This window comes from Ziziphus jujuba, chromosome 6 (genome assembly GCF_031755915.1).
Source record: "Ziziphus jujuba cultivar Dongzao chromosome 6, ASM3175591v1".
Taxonomy (NCBI): Eukaryota; Viridiplantae; Streptophyta; class Magnoliopsida; order Rosales; family Rhamnaceae; genus Ziziphus; species Ziziphus jujuba.
Window position 1 is genome coordinate 27,073,086 of NC_083384.1, and position 16,999 is coordinate 27,090,084.

At 31.6% G+C, this 16,999-nt stretch overlaps 2 protein-coding genes across 2 annotated transcripts; both read right to left on the bottom strand.

Moving 5' to 3' along the window:
- LOC107435672 (protein P21) lies at positions 1–851 on the bottom strand. Its single transcript, XM_048463687.2, has one exon. It carries the CDS (start codon positions 840–842, stop codon positions 174–176), a length of 669 nt encoding a protein of 222 aa, XP_048319644.2. The 5' UTR covers positions 843–851; the 3' UTR covers positions 1–173.
- A 2,395-nt stretch (positions 852–3,246) lies between these two features.
- On the bottom strand, positions 3,247–7,366 carry LOC107435668 (uncharacterized). Its single transcript, XM_048464181.2, has 7 exons — positions 7,319–7,366; positions 6,020–6,151; positions 5,758–5,835; positions 4,706–4,768; positions 4,513–4,609; positions 3,642–3,720; positions 3,247–3,570 (listed from the first exon to the last, which is right to left on the bottom strand). The coding sequence occupies exons 1-7, from the start codon at positions 7,364–7,366 to the stop codon at positions 3,333–3,335; spliced, it is 735 nt and encodes a 244-aa protein (XP_048320138.2). The 3' UTR covers positions 3,247–3,332.
- Positions 7,367–16,999: the final 9,633 nt, after the last annotated feature.

Sequence of the window (16,999 nt, forward strand, 5' to 3'; positions counted from 1 at the left end):
AACTATCTACTTATTATTAGAACGTCTCAAGTAGCATAAAAAGGTTATTGGAAAAAAAAAAAAAAAAGAAGCATAACAGGCCAGGGCACACCTTCTACGTGTGCACCAAAATCCCCAAACTTCCATTATTACCAAACTAACTATAACTGTATATATGCGTTTTTATGACTGCTTCAAGGGCAAAACACAACCCTATAGTTAGTCCTTTGAGGGCACGTAAATATGCGTGTTTTATCATCCTTAGGGAAAGTATAATCATCCTTGCACCTCTCCTTGAAAAGCTTTGACAAGTCGGTCAGTCCGCACCTACCGGAACTGCAGCAATATTTGTCTGTTTTAAAAAAGGTGCAAGGGTTATGACACCCACCTGGGGTCTTCAACTGTTTCGGACACTGTCCAATGATATCAGCTGTACATTTGATACCACTACTGCACCCATTCGACGTGGGACTAAACTCCATCGGAACGTTGAATCCATTGAGAAGCGATATATCGAAGACATCTTGTTTAACGGACATGTATTCGGCGACCGTGTTAGGAGGTTGGCCAAAGGATTTGCATTCAAGAACACCTCCACAATCACCCGTCTCGCATGTGCCCCGGCCGGAGTTGTCGAAGTTGCACTTGGTTCGAGCCCATATATGAGCCTCTTCCGTTCCAGGGTTAACGTTTAGAGCCCATGTCTCTCCTCGGTTGAGTTTCCGGCCGCCACCGCTGGGCACTGCTGCCGCCCATACAGTGTAAGGACAGTTGTTTCTGATCTCGATATTGGATGTATAGGTTGAGCCAAAAGTGATGATAAAAAGTGAGAAGAAAACGGGAAGGGTTTTGAAGGAGCTCATTTTTTTTCTTCTTCCTTTGTGTGTGTGTGTGTGTGTAATGAAAACGTGAAGAGGATGATGAGGTTTATATAGAGATGGAAGGAGGGTTTGGTTGCGTATTTGATCTTTCCATTGAAAACATTTGGAAGATAATGTTTTAGACTTAGAGAGATTTTTTTTGGTGGCTTTAGTAAAAGACAAGTCCAAAGATGAAGCTGTAGAGTTTAAGCTAGCCACCTGGCCTTGCCCATCAATAATCAACCTTGGAATTTAGCAAATTTGGATTTTTTTTTATTTTTTTATTTTTGGGGTTCTTAGATTTACCAAGTAGAAGAAATGAAAGAAAAGAGAAAGAAGAAAAGGGCGTATGCTACATTGCCTTCCAATTGTTGAAAGGATATTTGGAAATAGTAAAAAGATCGAAGCAGCAGCAAACAAAATTGGATAGCAAAAAATGGATTATAGGATGAGATCAAGATGAAATTGGAAGGACCCTTGTGAAATTATGATACAAAACTGGTTCCCAAAAACATGCATGTAATCCAGAATAAAATGGGCCACACACCTAGAAGAAAAGCCACCGGAGAGTGTTAGACACAAAGGGTGCGTTTGGCTGATGGGATCGGCCAGGACAAGATAGGATTGTGTCCCAAGTGTGGTGTTTGGTTTGCAATTTTGAGTTTGGGACAAATTAACCCAAACAGTGTTTTAATACCAAATGACTGGGACTCAATTGACCCGTCCACCCCCCCCCCCCCCCGCGGGTCATATTTGTCCCAAGCTCATCGACGGTCTCTCTCGCTGGTGTCTCCCTCCCGCTGGTGTCTTTGGCTATATCATTTTTGCCGGACTGTTCGCGTCTCTCGTAGGAGTGGAAACTACCGGTGAGTACAGTTCTTCTTCTGCATTCCATTTGTTTTACTTCTTCTTCTCAGTCTTCAATCTTAGTCTTCGATCTATTCTTCTTCGATCTTCCATCCCCTTCTTCAACGTTTTTCTTTGATCTTTCATCTTCTTCTTCTTCTTCTGCATTTTTCTTCTTCTTCTTCTTCTGCTTCTTCAATCTTCCATCATCATCTTCTTCTTCGTTTTTTCAAGTCATTTTTTTACCTGCAAAATTAGGGCTTATATTTTGTTTTCATGTCATTTGTTGATCTGCAAAATTAGGGCTTATATTTTTTTTTCATGTCATTTGTTGATCTGCAAAATTAGGGTTTGATATTCACGAGGAAGAAGGCTTAATTTTGGAGGCTTAAACTAGAGCTAAAGCATCCGATTTGGAAGGTAAGTGTTCTGTTTTTGCCTATTGTTGATGTGTTGCTTATGATGTGTTGGCTAGATTAATATAAACTATTTTTTACTTGCTTGTGTCGGTTTCAGATGATACTTTGAGAATTAGCATATCTAATTCTGTTTGTGATGTTGGTTTGAGAATTATATCTAATTTGGTTAATGTCGTTGTGCAAAGAATTAGATCTGCAATCTGTTTGTGATAATACTTTGAAAATATGTATTGCTAGTAGCAGTGGTAACATATCTGTATGAAAATATGCATAAACTTGTGTTGGTGTTCTAGCTACTAAGTATATGGCTATTTGGAGGCAACCAAATTTTGGATTTCAAGGCCAGCAGTGCTAACATATCTGTTTTGTTCTTCGGTTTAGAGATAGCAGAAGAAAATGATGAACCAATTGATGCACATGATTGGAATATGAAAATATGTTTTGTTAGTAGCAGTTTAATAACAACACAGATTTCCATTCTTCGTTGTGTCTATGTTTTAGGCTTCTAATAGATAGATCAGCATATGGTGTTGAAGACACTGGTACTAAGCTTTCACAAATTTATATCCAGTATCATGGAATAGTCATGTTGTTATTATTATTAAATGTAAATGTACCCCAACAATGTCTAACATGTCAAAAAGCCGTGTGGAAAACAATTTTGTGCCATTAGATATATATATATATATATACATAGTTGCGGATTGAGGAAATATCCAACTCTCAATGATCTGAAAAGCATCAATTTCTCATTCTAGGAAAGCATTTCAATAAATGAACTGAAACCCATAATTGAAATTTAAATAGAATAGAACTCATTATACATATAGACATTTTATTAGAACTTTGAGTGGCATACTCTAAGAATACCGGCTACAGATTCCACTCCCTGCTACATTACTAGAGCAACAAACATAATTCTTTTTTAAAGAGGGAAAAGGAAAAGATGAATTTATTCACCTTGTGAAACCCATTAAAAAAACAATGAATACATATATATATATATATATATATATATATATATATATAAAATGCACGCATCAATTTCACCAACTGAAGATGGAATAGGGCCACCATGCAATATATTGGTCTATAACACCTCCAAAGATCAAAAAAGAAAGCAATATAATTGGACTTGCAACAGAGATAATCCAATATTTGACCGGGAAGATAAATAAAAAAGCACAAGCTGGCCTGCACCTTAATCCTGTGAACACTATCAACCTACCTAAAAAAGAAAAGAAGGGTGCTCACCACCAGAAGTAATCATAGTTTCCTCAACTGTATACCCTTTAATAAAGATTCGTAGTGCAGCTGTTATATGGATCATGCCCATTACATATGGCGCCACAAAGCCCCATGACAGGTAGCAATGGGATGTAAACAATGCACAGTTCATAACCCAATTAACCTTTGTTGCATATGATTCCAGTACAAATGTTTGCTTTCTCAAGTAATTCCAATACCTACAAAAAGAAGTCAAAAATTCATCATGAAATGTGAGGGATTTGAATTTAAATAAGTGAGCATCACAAACCTTGAGAAACTAAGATCACGTGCAAGGGGGTGAGGAAAAACAGCTACTGGGGGTGATGTAATAAGCCTCTTATGAGCCCCTGGAAAAGATCATTAAAACCAATAGTGAATAGATACTCTTTTTTTTTTTTGGGTCAACAGTTAATACTTTGAGTGAAAGTGAAACCAAATTCTGCATTTAATGGAAATCATAATTTCTTTCTTTGTAAAAGCTCATTGAAAATAAATAGTATATTAAGCAGGAATAGGAAAGTAGTCTGTCAATTCTGAATTATTAGATGAACAATGAACAAGTGTAAAAATTGACAAAATAAATCTTGTCAAGAAATTGAATGCCAGTTACTGAGTGACAATGCTAAAAATACTTTCTAGATAAAACATCAGAAGAGCTCTTAAAAGTCAACCAAAATTATGGTAATAGAAAGACCCTGACCAATCAGAACCATAAAAGGAGGTAAATAAATAAACAAAATAATCAGATGGATAATCCGATGAAAAGGAAAAGGGAAAATATGATATTTATCATAAGATCAAGACGTATAAAATTACATAGTTTTCATGTGTACATAAAATGAAGTAAGAGAATTTAATAACATAAAAATAATTAACTGTGGAGAATTCTTTATACCACAGTCCAAAGTAACATGATGACCAAGAGATCCCCCATCTTAGAGAAAGAACACCCATGCATGCTAAACTTGTGAAGAAAAGGTTCACAAGGATTCAGTTAACCAGTAAACTTAAAAGTGAAAACAGTAAAAAGGCCTAACAAAGAAAGAACAATAATTTCACTAAATAGTCACATAGTAGAAGCAATAAGTTCCACTATCTACTCATACAGCTTAACAGAGAGAAATAACTTAATATATTACCAGCTATGGCCGCAAGAGTCATATCGTCTGAGTAACCACCATCTTTAAGACTCGACACCACACCACAATAGTCATGTCTAAAATCATCAGCATGCATCTACAAACAATCCAGAACATAGTTAGGAAAAAAGAAAAAAAACTTCAATTTACTGCAGAAAATGCAGCATTTGATAACTAGGTAGCAGCTACTTGCCATCATGCAACCTCCCCATAGAAAGAATGTCCTCCCACCAGCTGCAAAACCCATTGAACAAGGCTGGAAAAAGAACATATCCAGATATTTATGGGTTAAAGAACACTTATTGAGATATAAAAAAAATTATAACTGCAGGGTAAGGTAAATTAGATGACATATATATAATTCCATCATGTGCGCCCTAGACACACTAAGAAGATTTATTTTATTAGCAACTAAGCAAAATGTAGTAAAAGAAGAAATAAACATATCGCAACCTCCTCGGCTTTTTTGAATAATAAAAAACAAATAAAGAAATATGAGTTCAAAGGGAAAAAAAAAAATACTGAATCCCGTACTTGCCAGAAAATTAGCATGCTATCGCAGGTTAACTTAGAAATGTTTTATTCAATCTACATTGTCATACTCAAGTGCAAGTATCTGGGTTTGAGTACATGTCAAAATTATAGATTACTTTATTTTCCAAAGTACAACCATGCATTTTGAGTTCCAATAGCCCTATCCTTATCAGCATCTAGGTATTGGATCTCGGTATGATGAAGTACAAAGTCCAAGTAACATGGTGTTCAATCACATGACAATCCATTTTTTTTTCCTCTCTTGGTTAGCAGAGAGCTCGTATTTCATATTTTGAAATTTGTTAATGCTTTAAATTTTGAATGATAAGTCTTTTAGTTATGCATTTAGTTATTGTCTACTTATAATTCAAAAAAGGATCAACTTCTTTGGCCATTAGAGGATGATGAAACACGTAATTTTAAAATTTGTTCACATATAGGCATCAAAAAATGACTCCAACATAAACTATACAATAACTGGAGGGGAGGTCTCAACTCTCAAAAGCCACTCACGTGATCTAATAGTATGTAGTCAAACCCAAAATCTAGAAAATGGGAAGGAGTTAACATGTAAAACCAGTGATGGCATACCCACCATACAACATGTGGAAATCAGCAAAACATAAGTTAAAATACAGAATGAAATATTTGAAGTATATGTCCATGCATATCAAATAGTCTTAGGAAAAGAAATAACAGATGCTTCCATACCATATGATATTCATAAATGCAATAACTCCCTAAACTCCCTGAAGGTACATCAAGTGGATATCCAGTTTGAATAAATATCTGCAAATCATTGGAAAAATAGTTAAAGAACCACAAAAATAGAAATTTGATAGACCACAACCATCAAGAGTATACAGCCAATACTAGAAGTATAAGATAGGCGAAAAAAAGTGTATGCAGGTATATAGAAATAACTTTCAGGGTTGAAGACATCTAGGTAACAGCAAGAAGCATGCATTATTACCTCAGGATTTTTCTCCATCTCAGCAGTGAGGGCTCCAATTGTCCCAGGGTGAAGCCTAACATCATCATCTAAAAACAATACATACTTAGTGTCTTTGCGTATTTTCTCCACTCCAACAATGTCTAACACACCCTATTGAGCCGATCTATTTTATTGAAATGAGGTTATGAAATTGATGCCTTATTTATTTAAAACATGTTATAAACAAATAAAAATATATAAAATACGTATTAAATATAACAATTATGAAGTATATTATTTGATCACAAATTAACAAGTGTTAAAAAAAAATATTAGTAGAACATAAATGTAAATAAATATTAAATATGCAGTTCATATATATATATATATATATATTTTTAATCTTTAATCCTACCTCATTGCTATAATCAATTAAACAAAAAAGTTTGGGAATGATTATGTTTCTTTTATCTTTTTCTTAATTCCATAAATAATTGTTTCTATTTCATCCAAAATAAATTATGTGTCTTAAATATAATGTGCTTTTGATATATTTGTTCTTTTTTATTATTATTATTTTTTTGTAGTACATATGGATCGAAGAAAAGTCACTGCATTCTTTTTGCTTCCAAATGATTCACAATTAGAGTCTTTTTGGACGGCATTTATGTTGCTTTTGTTTATGTATATGTACTGGGCGTGTATAAGGCGACATGCTAGAGGTTATAGGAATCAATTACCTAGAAATGCAGAATTGCGTATGTCATTTCTAAATAGTCTGTTAGACAATGATGTTAATTGTATTAGTCAGCTTAGGATGGATAGGAGAACATTTGATACTTTGTGTCAGTTATTACGCGAGGATGGATATGTTAAAAGTGATGGCATTGTTACATTGGAAGAGCAAGTGTGTATATTTCTGCACATAATTGCTCATCATACAAAGAATCGTATAATTATCAGTAGATTTTTTAGATCGGGAGAGACGATTAGTAGATATTTCAATTTTGTGTTGCATGGAGTACTGCGCTTACATAAGACTTTATTGAGACAACCAGAACCTGTATAAGATAATTGTTTGGATGATAGATGGAAAGTATTTACGGTACGTTTGTGGAATTGTTTGGTTATTTATATTATAGTTTAATTATTTGTAACATTATCTGATATTAGTAACTTTGTTAATGACGTAGAATTGTTTGGGAGCTTTAGATGCAACATATATTATGGTGAATGTCCCAGAAAACAATAAACCAAGATATCGAACAAGAAATGGTAAGATAGCCACAAATGTTTTAGGTGTATGTAATCCAAATATGGAATTTATATTTGTATTACCTGGTTGGGAAGGTTCTGCTTTGGATTCAAGAGTACTTCGAGATGCATTAAGTAGGCCAAATGGGTTAAGGGTACAAACCGGTAAGACTAATTCTCAAGTTTTACATTGTAGTAGTCAACATTTCATATACTAATAGGAGATATGTTTTTTCTTTTTTTAGGTTGTTATTACTTAGTGGATGCTGGTTACACTAATGGTGAAGTGTTTCTTGCACCATATAGAGGAACAAGATATCACCTTTCTGAGTGGAGAGATGGTTGTGCACCCATAAATCATGAAGAGTATTTCAACATGAAGCATGCATCTACTAGGAATGTCATTGAAAGATGTTTTGGGGTTCTTAAAAAGCGGTAGGCAATTTTAAGAAGTCCATCTTTCTATCATATTGCAACACAAATCAAGATAATTACCGCATGTTGCCTTATACATAATCTTATTAGAAGAGAAATGATAATTGATCCTGGGGAAGTTGAGTTTGATAGGAGTGATGATGTTGACGTTAGTATGGAGGATGACTTTATAGGATCGATTTCTTCATCGGACCAATGGACCCACTGGAGAGATGATTTAGCTAAGCAAATGTTTGATGAGTGGAGAGGTCGTCGTGGTCATTAGTGGTCGATTGTTGTCTTTAATGCTTCTCTAACTGTTGTATTTTATATTGTTTGTTAAACATCTTGGATCATTTGTATGAAAACCAATATATATTTTGTGCCATTGTTGTCAACCGTGAATGATTGTTGCTCATTTGCTTGCTGTTATTTGCTTGCTATTATTGTATTGTTGAAATCATAAAAATGTGAATTTTCGATAGAAATGGAGGTTGGAGGTAGCAGTCATGATAGCCGAGGGGTCGAATCTAGACGAATATGGAGTAAAAAGGAGGAAGATGCTTTGCTGCTTATTTTAGATGAGGTTGTAGCTAGTGGACAACGGTGTGATACAGGATCATTCAAGCCTGGCACAAGTGCTATGATTGAGAGGCGATTAGCTGAGATATGTCCTAATTCGGGTTGCGAGCAAATCCACACATTAAGTAAAAATTGAAAAAGTGGAAGAAGCAATACGGTATAATATACGATATGCTAAACAAAAGTAGGTTTAGATGGAATGACTCTCTTAAATGTGTGGAAGTTGATAGTGACGAAGTTTGGAAAGCATATGTGCAGGTTTTGAAACATTGGACATCTTTTTTCATTGAATTTTTTAACTTGAAGTATGTTTTTCTATTGTTTACAATTAAAAGTTTGTTTTTTTTTTTATTTTAGAGTAATTCAAGTGCAAAGTAATTCAAGTGCAAAGGCATGGATAGGTAAATCGTTTCCGATGTATGAGAGGCTTGCTACAATTTTTGGAAAGGATCGGGCAACAGGACATGGAGCACAAACTCCGATTGATATGGTCAATGATTTGAATTCGGATAGTGGGAATGAACAATTTAATGATGTGTGTTCTCCTATGTCTATGAATGAAATACATAGTGAACCGTCCACCCGATCTAAATCAAGAGATAAGAGAAAATCTAGATTGAAGGATGATGATATTGTGAGCAGGTTTGGTAATGTAGCAGAGAAATTGTTTGATAAATTGGCTACGAAGTTAGATAAATCTGAAGCCAATTATCCACAATACTTAGCTATGGAGCTTGACAGGTTAGGCTTCTCTGTTGATAACAATTTCGATATCTCTAAGACAATGAGATTGGATCCATCGAATGTTGAGGTGTTTAAGATTATTAGGACGGATGCGAGCAAGATTGAATTTGCTAGGAAATTTTTAAATTACTAAGTATCGTTGTGGATCATATATTTAAGCCTATGTATGAGGGGATGATAATTAGGAACACTTATATTTGAACTTTATGGATATATGTTTTATGGTTGTTTATGGACATATATGGTATGGTAATGGATGTTGGTATCTAATTATGCATGTAAAGACACTTTTATGAAGCATGTGTTATGTTTTAGTGTATTAATATGTACTTGATTGATTTAATGCATTGTCATTTTGTTTAATTATATTATTATATTATGTTATAATTTAATATAATATGCAGGAATATTCAATGGTAAGGAGAATAATTTATGTTGTATTTAAAGGTAGACAACCAGGGATATATAATTCTTGGCCTGAATGTCATCAACAAGTGCAAGGATTTAAGGATAATTTATATCAAGCCTATAATACAACAGAAGAAGCTGAAATAGCATATGCTGAGTATGTAAAACAAATGATGAGGAATTTAAATGAGGTAAATCCAATACAACATATCACCGCACATACACGTGCCAACTTGAACAATGAGTGGCGTAATGGTTGTATAATTGGCTATTTGTTTGGATTATTATCAATGGGTGTTTTTATTTATTTCGCATATAACTAGTTATCAATGTAAACTCAAATATATACATTTGTATGCAGACAAGTATGTGAAATCGTAGTTATTAACAAGTTCTTAATTAAATATGATGTTATGTTTTTTTATTTGTACATATGATTTAATATATTATAATATCAATTTAATTGGTTTTTAAAACCATATATTAAAAGTAATTTGTGGGTATAAAAAAAATTACAATTTAATTCCAATGTAAATAAAAAATTACAATTACAAAATTTCATTAATTATCTTTATTTTTTATTAATTATTATTTATAAAATATTATGTTATAATTATATTATAATTTATTTTTAAAATTATAAATTAATATAGTTTGTGGATGTAATAAAAATTGAAATTTTATATGTAAATACAAATATATCAATTTACAATATTAATTAAATATATTATTTTTTATTATAATTATAAATCGAATTTTATAAATTTTCATTAAAAAAATTATAAAATAGTCTAATCAAGTCTAATCCTGCACCAAACATGGAACAACCAGTCCACCATTTAGTCCGGAACTATACCAAACATAGGACTGCACTATTCTATCCTGTCCGATCCGAACCTGTCCTGCGTACCAAACGCACCCAAAATATCTTCTCAATATTGCTCTACGCCTTCAACCCGTGGCTTGCTGGTCCCCTAGCTTTGAGATAATGACATGTTAAACTCGTTCCCATAACCAATCTATTTGAGAAATAATCAAGTCCATCTATAATATTAGTCGATTTTGAAAATATTCAATCAAATCCAAACGATAGATTTTTAATTGGATTGAATTGAGCTTTCATTTTTGGGACTCTTTTTTCCATTGTAAAATAGGTCAATTGGGCCAAATTATTTATCCTATATATAAATGATCCAATTTCATATTAATAATGTCAGGACCCGTCCAAAATTCCTCACCGGAACCCTAGACAAGCCCTGATCCCAGGGAAACCCTACCGGACCCTCCTATGGAAAATCCAACAGAACCTCCCCTAAGGGATGGACTTACCATAAATTACCTGCACTGAAAACACACTTCTATAATCACCCCCTTATTCCTCCCGCAAAACTACAAGTTGTTCCACAATTTACAGCACTTCATAACAATAACAGCAGCCCAGTGCATAAATAAAACATAAGTATCCAAATAGTATACAGAGCTTTATGAAATGCTAGTCAACAGAAATACAATAAAGATGAAAGAAATAATACACTGAAATGAATGAGTACAAAGGTACTTCTCGAAACACGATAGCAGCGGAAAATTGGTTCGCTCCGGAAGAACGTCTACCACCCCTTGCACCTAAGGGAACGGAACTTAAAAACGTGAGATGCTAATCATCTCAATGAGTGACCCTAACTACTGAACACTTTTAATGATAATAATAATAATAATAATAATATGACAATAAGGGAATTGAATTAATACCAACAATTAATAAATAAATAATAACAATTGGAAATGATAATTTTTCCCTCAAAACTCTCACTAATCACTCCGTTGGAAATGTTCCCTTTTTAAAACAATTTCACAAAACTCGATATTCGTACCTCTCGAAAACCAAGGGATCAAACCATTTGAGAAACAGTAAATAAATAAATACCCCAATATACAATTAAAATGCAATAACTTATAATAAATAATTTTTGAACACCTTTGGGGTTTGAAACTTTATTTGAAAACTACACTTGACGCATCACACCATATAGCGGTGATGCCCTCCGATACCCAGCGTCCTGAGCACCGACTGGCGGGGAGATTAAAGAGAGAAACTTGCAAACGGCACTTCGGCGTCCCGATAGTACCGCTGCTGAACCATCATCCCGGCCAAGGAGGGGGGCGGATGAGGCCAATAACAAACTTGCCTGCCCACGGTCCAATGGCAACTCACGGGTGAAATAATAATACTTGCGCGCTGAACCACATATACATATACCAGAACACCAATACTGTATGAATGCGTCTAAAATAATTATTAAACCAACTGTACCGTTTTCCAAAATTTACCATGGGAAATATACCAAATTTTCACAAAATACCATCCCACATATTTTTATTTAACAAATGGTACGAAACATCGATAACCAATAAACCATAATTTTTCTCGTAACACGAGGTTCAACAATTAAAATACCGCAGGCATAATTTATACAGTTTAAACAAATATTTTCATAAAATAATTAACCCAATTATGCCCGAAAATAATACTTAAAACCTCGTACGAATATTACCGAAATACACTTTGTTCATGCATAATAAATAAATTAAATCACAATAAAACCATAATTAAATTGTACCACATGAGCATAATTTAAATACCAATTAAACATAATTAATTGCCCAAAATATTTTTGAAGGTGGGTCACTCACCTTAAGCGCGTAAATCAGCTAAGATCCTTCGCGGGATCAACTCCACTACTCGTACGCGCATCTAAAACATCCACAGTACCAACCAAATATATTAATATTTTATTTGGGTAATTCCCAAATGGGTACCCGGGGAGCGAACACCAAACGATATCTAAAATTTACGAGTTATATACCAAATCGAAGCTCGAGTGATGAGGATCACGGATTCGGTCTTAATTTCCGGTGATTGGACCTGAGGTGGTCGGAATCTCGCCGGAAAGCTTTCGGGTTTCGACTCCGCAATTCTCCCAAATCGTCGCGAATTGGCAGAAACGGATGTCGGATTCGGATTCAGGAGGTCGAACACAGTCGGGAGGGATCGGCGGTGTGACTGGGTACTCATCGGAACAGTAACTTCCGGTGAGCCGCCGCGGTCACCGGCAACCGTCGCCGGCGGTGGCGCGTGCGGTGGTCGTTGGCTGAGATTTTTTGCAGATTTGTAGATCGAGGGGAGAGGAATCCAACGGGACCGGCGGTGAGGCAAACAGAGGCCGGACGGTGGAGAAATCGGGATTTGAAGAATTTCGGCCCCTCGCCGGAAAAAGCTCCGATCCCGGCGCGTCGGAGGTCCGGTGGCCGTGAAACTTTGGGGTTCTGCCGGAAATGGGGAGAGGGTTCCTTCTGGCCGGCCCGTGTAAGGTGAATCGGCCGGAAAATTTGAAAATTCCAGCGGTCGGTCGGTTTCTCTCTCTCTCTCTCTCTCTCCTCTCTCTCTTTCTCTCTCTTCCCCGAGATTTTTGTCAAATAAAAGCCACCGTGTGACACTGTTCATTCCACATGGACCAATCAGGTGATGACACATGGCCTCACTGTGCACTTAAGCCAGATATAATAAAATATTACGGTATCCGGCGAATTTCAAATGTCCATAACTTTTTAACCAAATGTCCGATTTAAGCGTGCCGCTAGTCTATAAACTCGTATTGACGAGTACTTTACAACCATACAAGAGTCAAAACAAAATTACACCACAAGAAAAAGTCAACTCCCGGCACCTTTTGGACTGTTTGTACCTCAACTTGTTTTGCCCATAACTTTCAAACCGTAGCTCCGTTTTCGACGTGCTACTAGTCTACGAACTCGGGGCATCATGCACTTTGCCACGGTACCCTGGTCAACTGGAACAAAAAGTCAACTTTTGACCCTCGCTCAATCAATGGTCAACCTCGGTCAACGTGCACGGATTCCCTTGCGATTTGGGACGGGGTGTTACAAATAACCTTAGTTTTCTTCAATTTAATAATCATAATTAAATGGTGAGTCCATAGCCACCTTTAAATATGTACTTTTGAATAACATAATTTGGTTTAATTCAAAGTTTAAAATTTTGATATCAATAGAAATATTAAAGGTTCAAAATATAAAAATACCTATGGAAACATCAGAAATTATCGAAATAAAAACTTATAAAAAAATTATGCAAATTTATTTAAAAAAATAAAAATTCTTATTAAAATTTTAAAATTAACTTATTTGAATTATCAAATTAATTATTAAAATTATAAAAAATATTAAAAGGATATTGTATTTCTCTTAATCAACCAATATTATAATAAACGTTGATAATTAAAAAATACAATTATGAAAAAAAATGTAAAAAAATACAAATTTAATAAAATTATTTATTAATTAGAATATATAGAGCAATCATTATAATTATATTATATTTTATAAATATCATTTTAATACTATAAATAACTCTTGGGTGGTTGAAAATTATTTGTATTTATCTTATTCTCATTTTAAAATGTAAAATATAAGAAGTAGTTATTAAAAGATGTATCTCCTGGATAATTTTGTATATAATTGTTAATATAGCATTGGTATCAATATTTGAAGTTGAATTTGCATATATCAAATACCATTGATACCGAAATTTTAAATCTTGATTTGGAAAAAAATTATTTTTTTCATATCTTTCAATTTTTGTTTATATTCTAATTTTTATCTATTTTATAATATTTATACAAATATTAAATTTATTATTATAAAAAAATAATAATAGGTAGATAAATTTGTAATTTGCGATACTAATTTTCTCTAAGAATACAATAGGTAGACTTGTCTAATATTTTAACATTGTTTGTTAAATGTAAATTATTTTATTTTATTTACCTAATTATTAGAAGAAAATTAAAAGGTAAAAAAAATATCAATAATATTAATTTAGCAAAAAATTTTACTAAATATGAATAATATTTATAAAAGATTTTTGATAAAAAAAATTTAAAAAAAAATAGAAATTTCTAAAATTTCTATAAAGATTTATGGAAATTTTAGAAATTTCCATAAAAAAAAATTATGGATTTTTTAACCAGATTGTGAAAGATTTGATGTGGATATTATAATGGAAATTTTCATGGAAATTATAAAGAAATATCAAAATTTTCAGAAATTTTCAATGGATATTATAAAAATTATACCCATTTCTACTTAGGAACTAAATTTTCTTTCGATATATTTAAAAAATAAAAATTTCACATAAAGTTTCGATATTTTAAATTATGATTCAATTAGATCAGTTTTTTTAACTTCAAAACGCATATTATGGTTTTCATTTTTATCAACTAACCTAGTCAAAGTCAAATAATTGAAACAATTATATTATATTAGATTGGATTGGATTGGTCAAATTAAATCATTTTTTTATACATCTTTATTATTCATGTTTTTAACCTTGCATGCACAATAAAAAAATATAAAAAAAATATTGTTTGCCACTATTGGTAGCCATCACTAAACATAAATGGAATCAATGTTTAAAAAATTGAAATTTTCATGAAAATGTTTCCGAATTTTCCATACTTTCAAAAGATAAAAAAGAAATCTTAGTCTCAAATGAAAACGGTAAAATTTTCAAAATTTCCACCAAAATTTCTAATATTTCCACTATATTTTCATTGAAATTTCAGTCAAATGTGCACATTAAATCAATTACAATTTTGTCAAAAAATTCATAATTTTCATGAAAATTTTCATAAAATTTTGAAAATTTCTATGAACATTTTTTTTAGATTTAATTTTTTTATTAAAAATGAACAATATTACTGATATTTAATTAGCTACCTACCCTTTTTCATCATAATAAAATTAATATTTTTATAAATATTATATTGTAGATATAAATTATAATATTGATAAAAATACTAATATGCATGTAAAAGAAATTATAAATATTATATTTTAAACATTATAAAGTTGATAATTATTATAAAAATGTGTGGAATATATTCTTCGCAAATGCAACTAAATGAATTGATGAAATATTTATAGGATGTCATCAAATAGTATATCATGGTTATTATTTCAAATTCAATCATAAGAAGAGTACCATATAACATTTATCTATAAAAACAACCACATTTAATATAAGATTAATGTAGTATCATATACTAATTTCAACAAAATAGTCATATTTAATACAAGATTCATATAGTTGGCATATTAACAATTACTTATAATATTATCAAGGGGATATAACTTTAAATAATTACTCATCATTATTTTACATCATAAAATAAGGATGAGAAAGAAACTAATAATTTTCAATCATTCAGAAATTCTATATGGTATTAAAATGATATTTTATGACATATAATATAATTGTAATATTGTTTTATATATTTTAATTAATAAATATTTTTATCACATATGTATTTTGTTTGCATATTTATTTATTTATAATAATATACTTACAATCATTAATGTTTACTACATTATTACTAAAAAAAATATCAAATCTATTCAATATTTTTGTAATTCTTATAGTCAAATTGATTATTAATTTGATTAAATAAGCTAAATCTAAAGTTTCAATAAAAAATATTATTTATTTAAATAAATTTTTATTATTTTTGATTATTTTTTTTTTAATTTTTATTGATATCTAATAATTTTTTATGTTTTCATATTTTAAACATTTGAAATTTTCAAATTTATGTTGATATCAATTTTTTGAAGCTTAATCATAATTACTATTCTAAAAGGGAGAAAATGCAAGGTCTAGACGTGCGAGCTGTTGGAAAAAAGCCTTGCCTTTTAAAAATATTTTAATTATTTGAATATTAAATATAATGATACAGTTAAATAGATATTATTTTTTAAGATGTTAAATATTCTCATAAATTATAAAATAATAGTTCTATTTATGATTTTGAAATTTGTCATTATTTTTCTTTTTCTGGGAAACTTCAAAGGTAAATAAAAGTTCTACTAAATTGAAATGCATATAAAGTTTCTACTAACTTGAAATATATATAAAGTATATAAATATAATATGATTAGTAGTTACTAAATATATTTTAACTTTTAAGGTATATATTATATTATTGATTCAATGGTCTTTAATAATTAAATAATAATAACAATACAAAAAGGTTTTATTATGCCTGAGCTTTGTATAAGCATGTTTAAACTCATAAGGTTTGAAAGCTTAATCTCGCATTTTATCATGTCTCATATTTTTTTAAACCCTGGTTGTAGGTCAATGTGGCTAGCTCCCACAGAAAGAAAAAGCATTTTGAAAGAAAGGAAGAAAATGAATATTATACATTTAATAAACTTTATATTTGGAGTGAAGTGAGGTTAAGCTAGTGATATGCTTTTGAGAAACATCCCTTTCAATTTAGAATATAAATTATTGTAATATTAAAAAAATAAATCATATTTGGAAAATATTTATAATTCACACAAGAAAAGAAAAATAAAACAAAAAATAAATATTTTTAATTTTATAATATTTGATAAAAAAAATTAAAGTGAAATAAGAATAAAAATAATATTCTTCAATCATTATTTATTTATTTATTTATTTATTTGGATAGAGTGTGTAATAAAATAAATTAACTTTCCTACAATATAACCTAATATTATGAACAAGTTAAAATC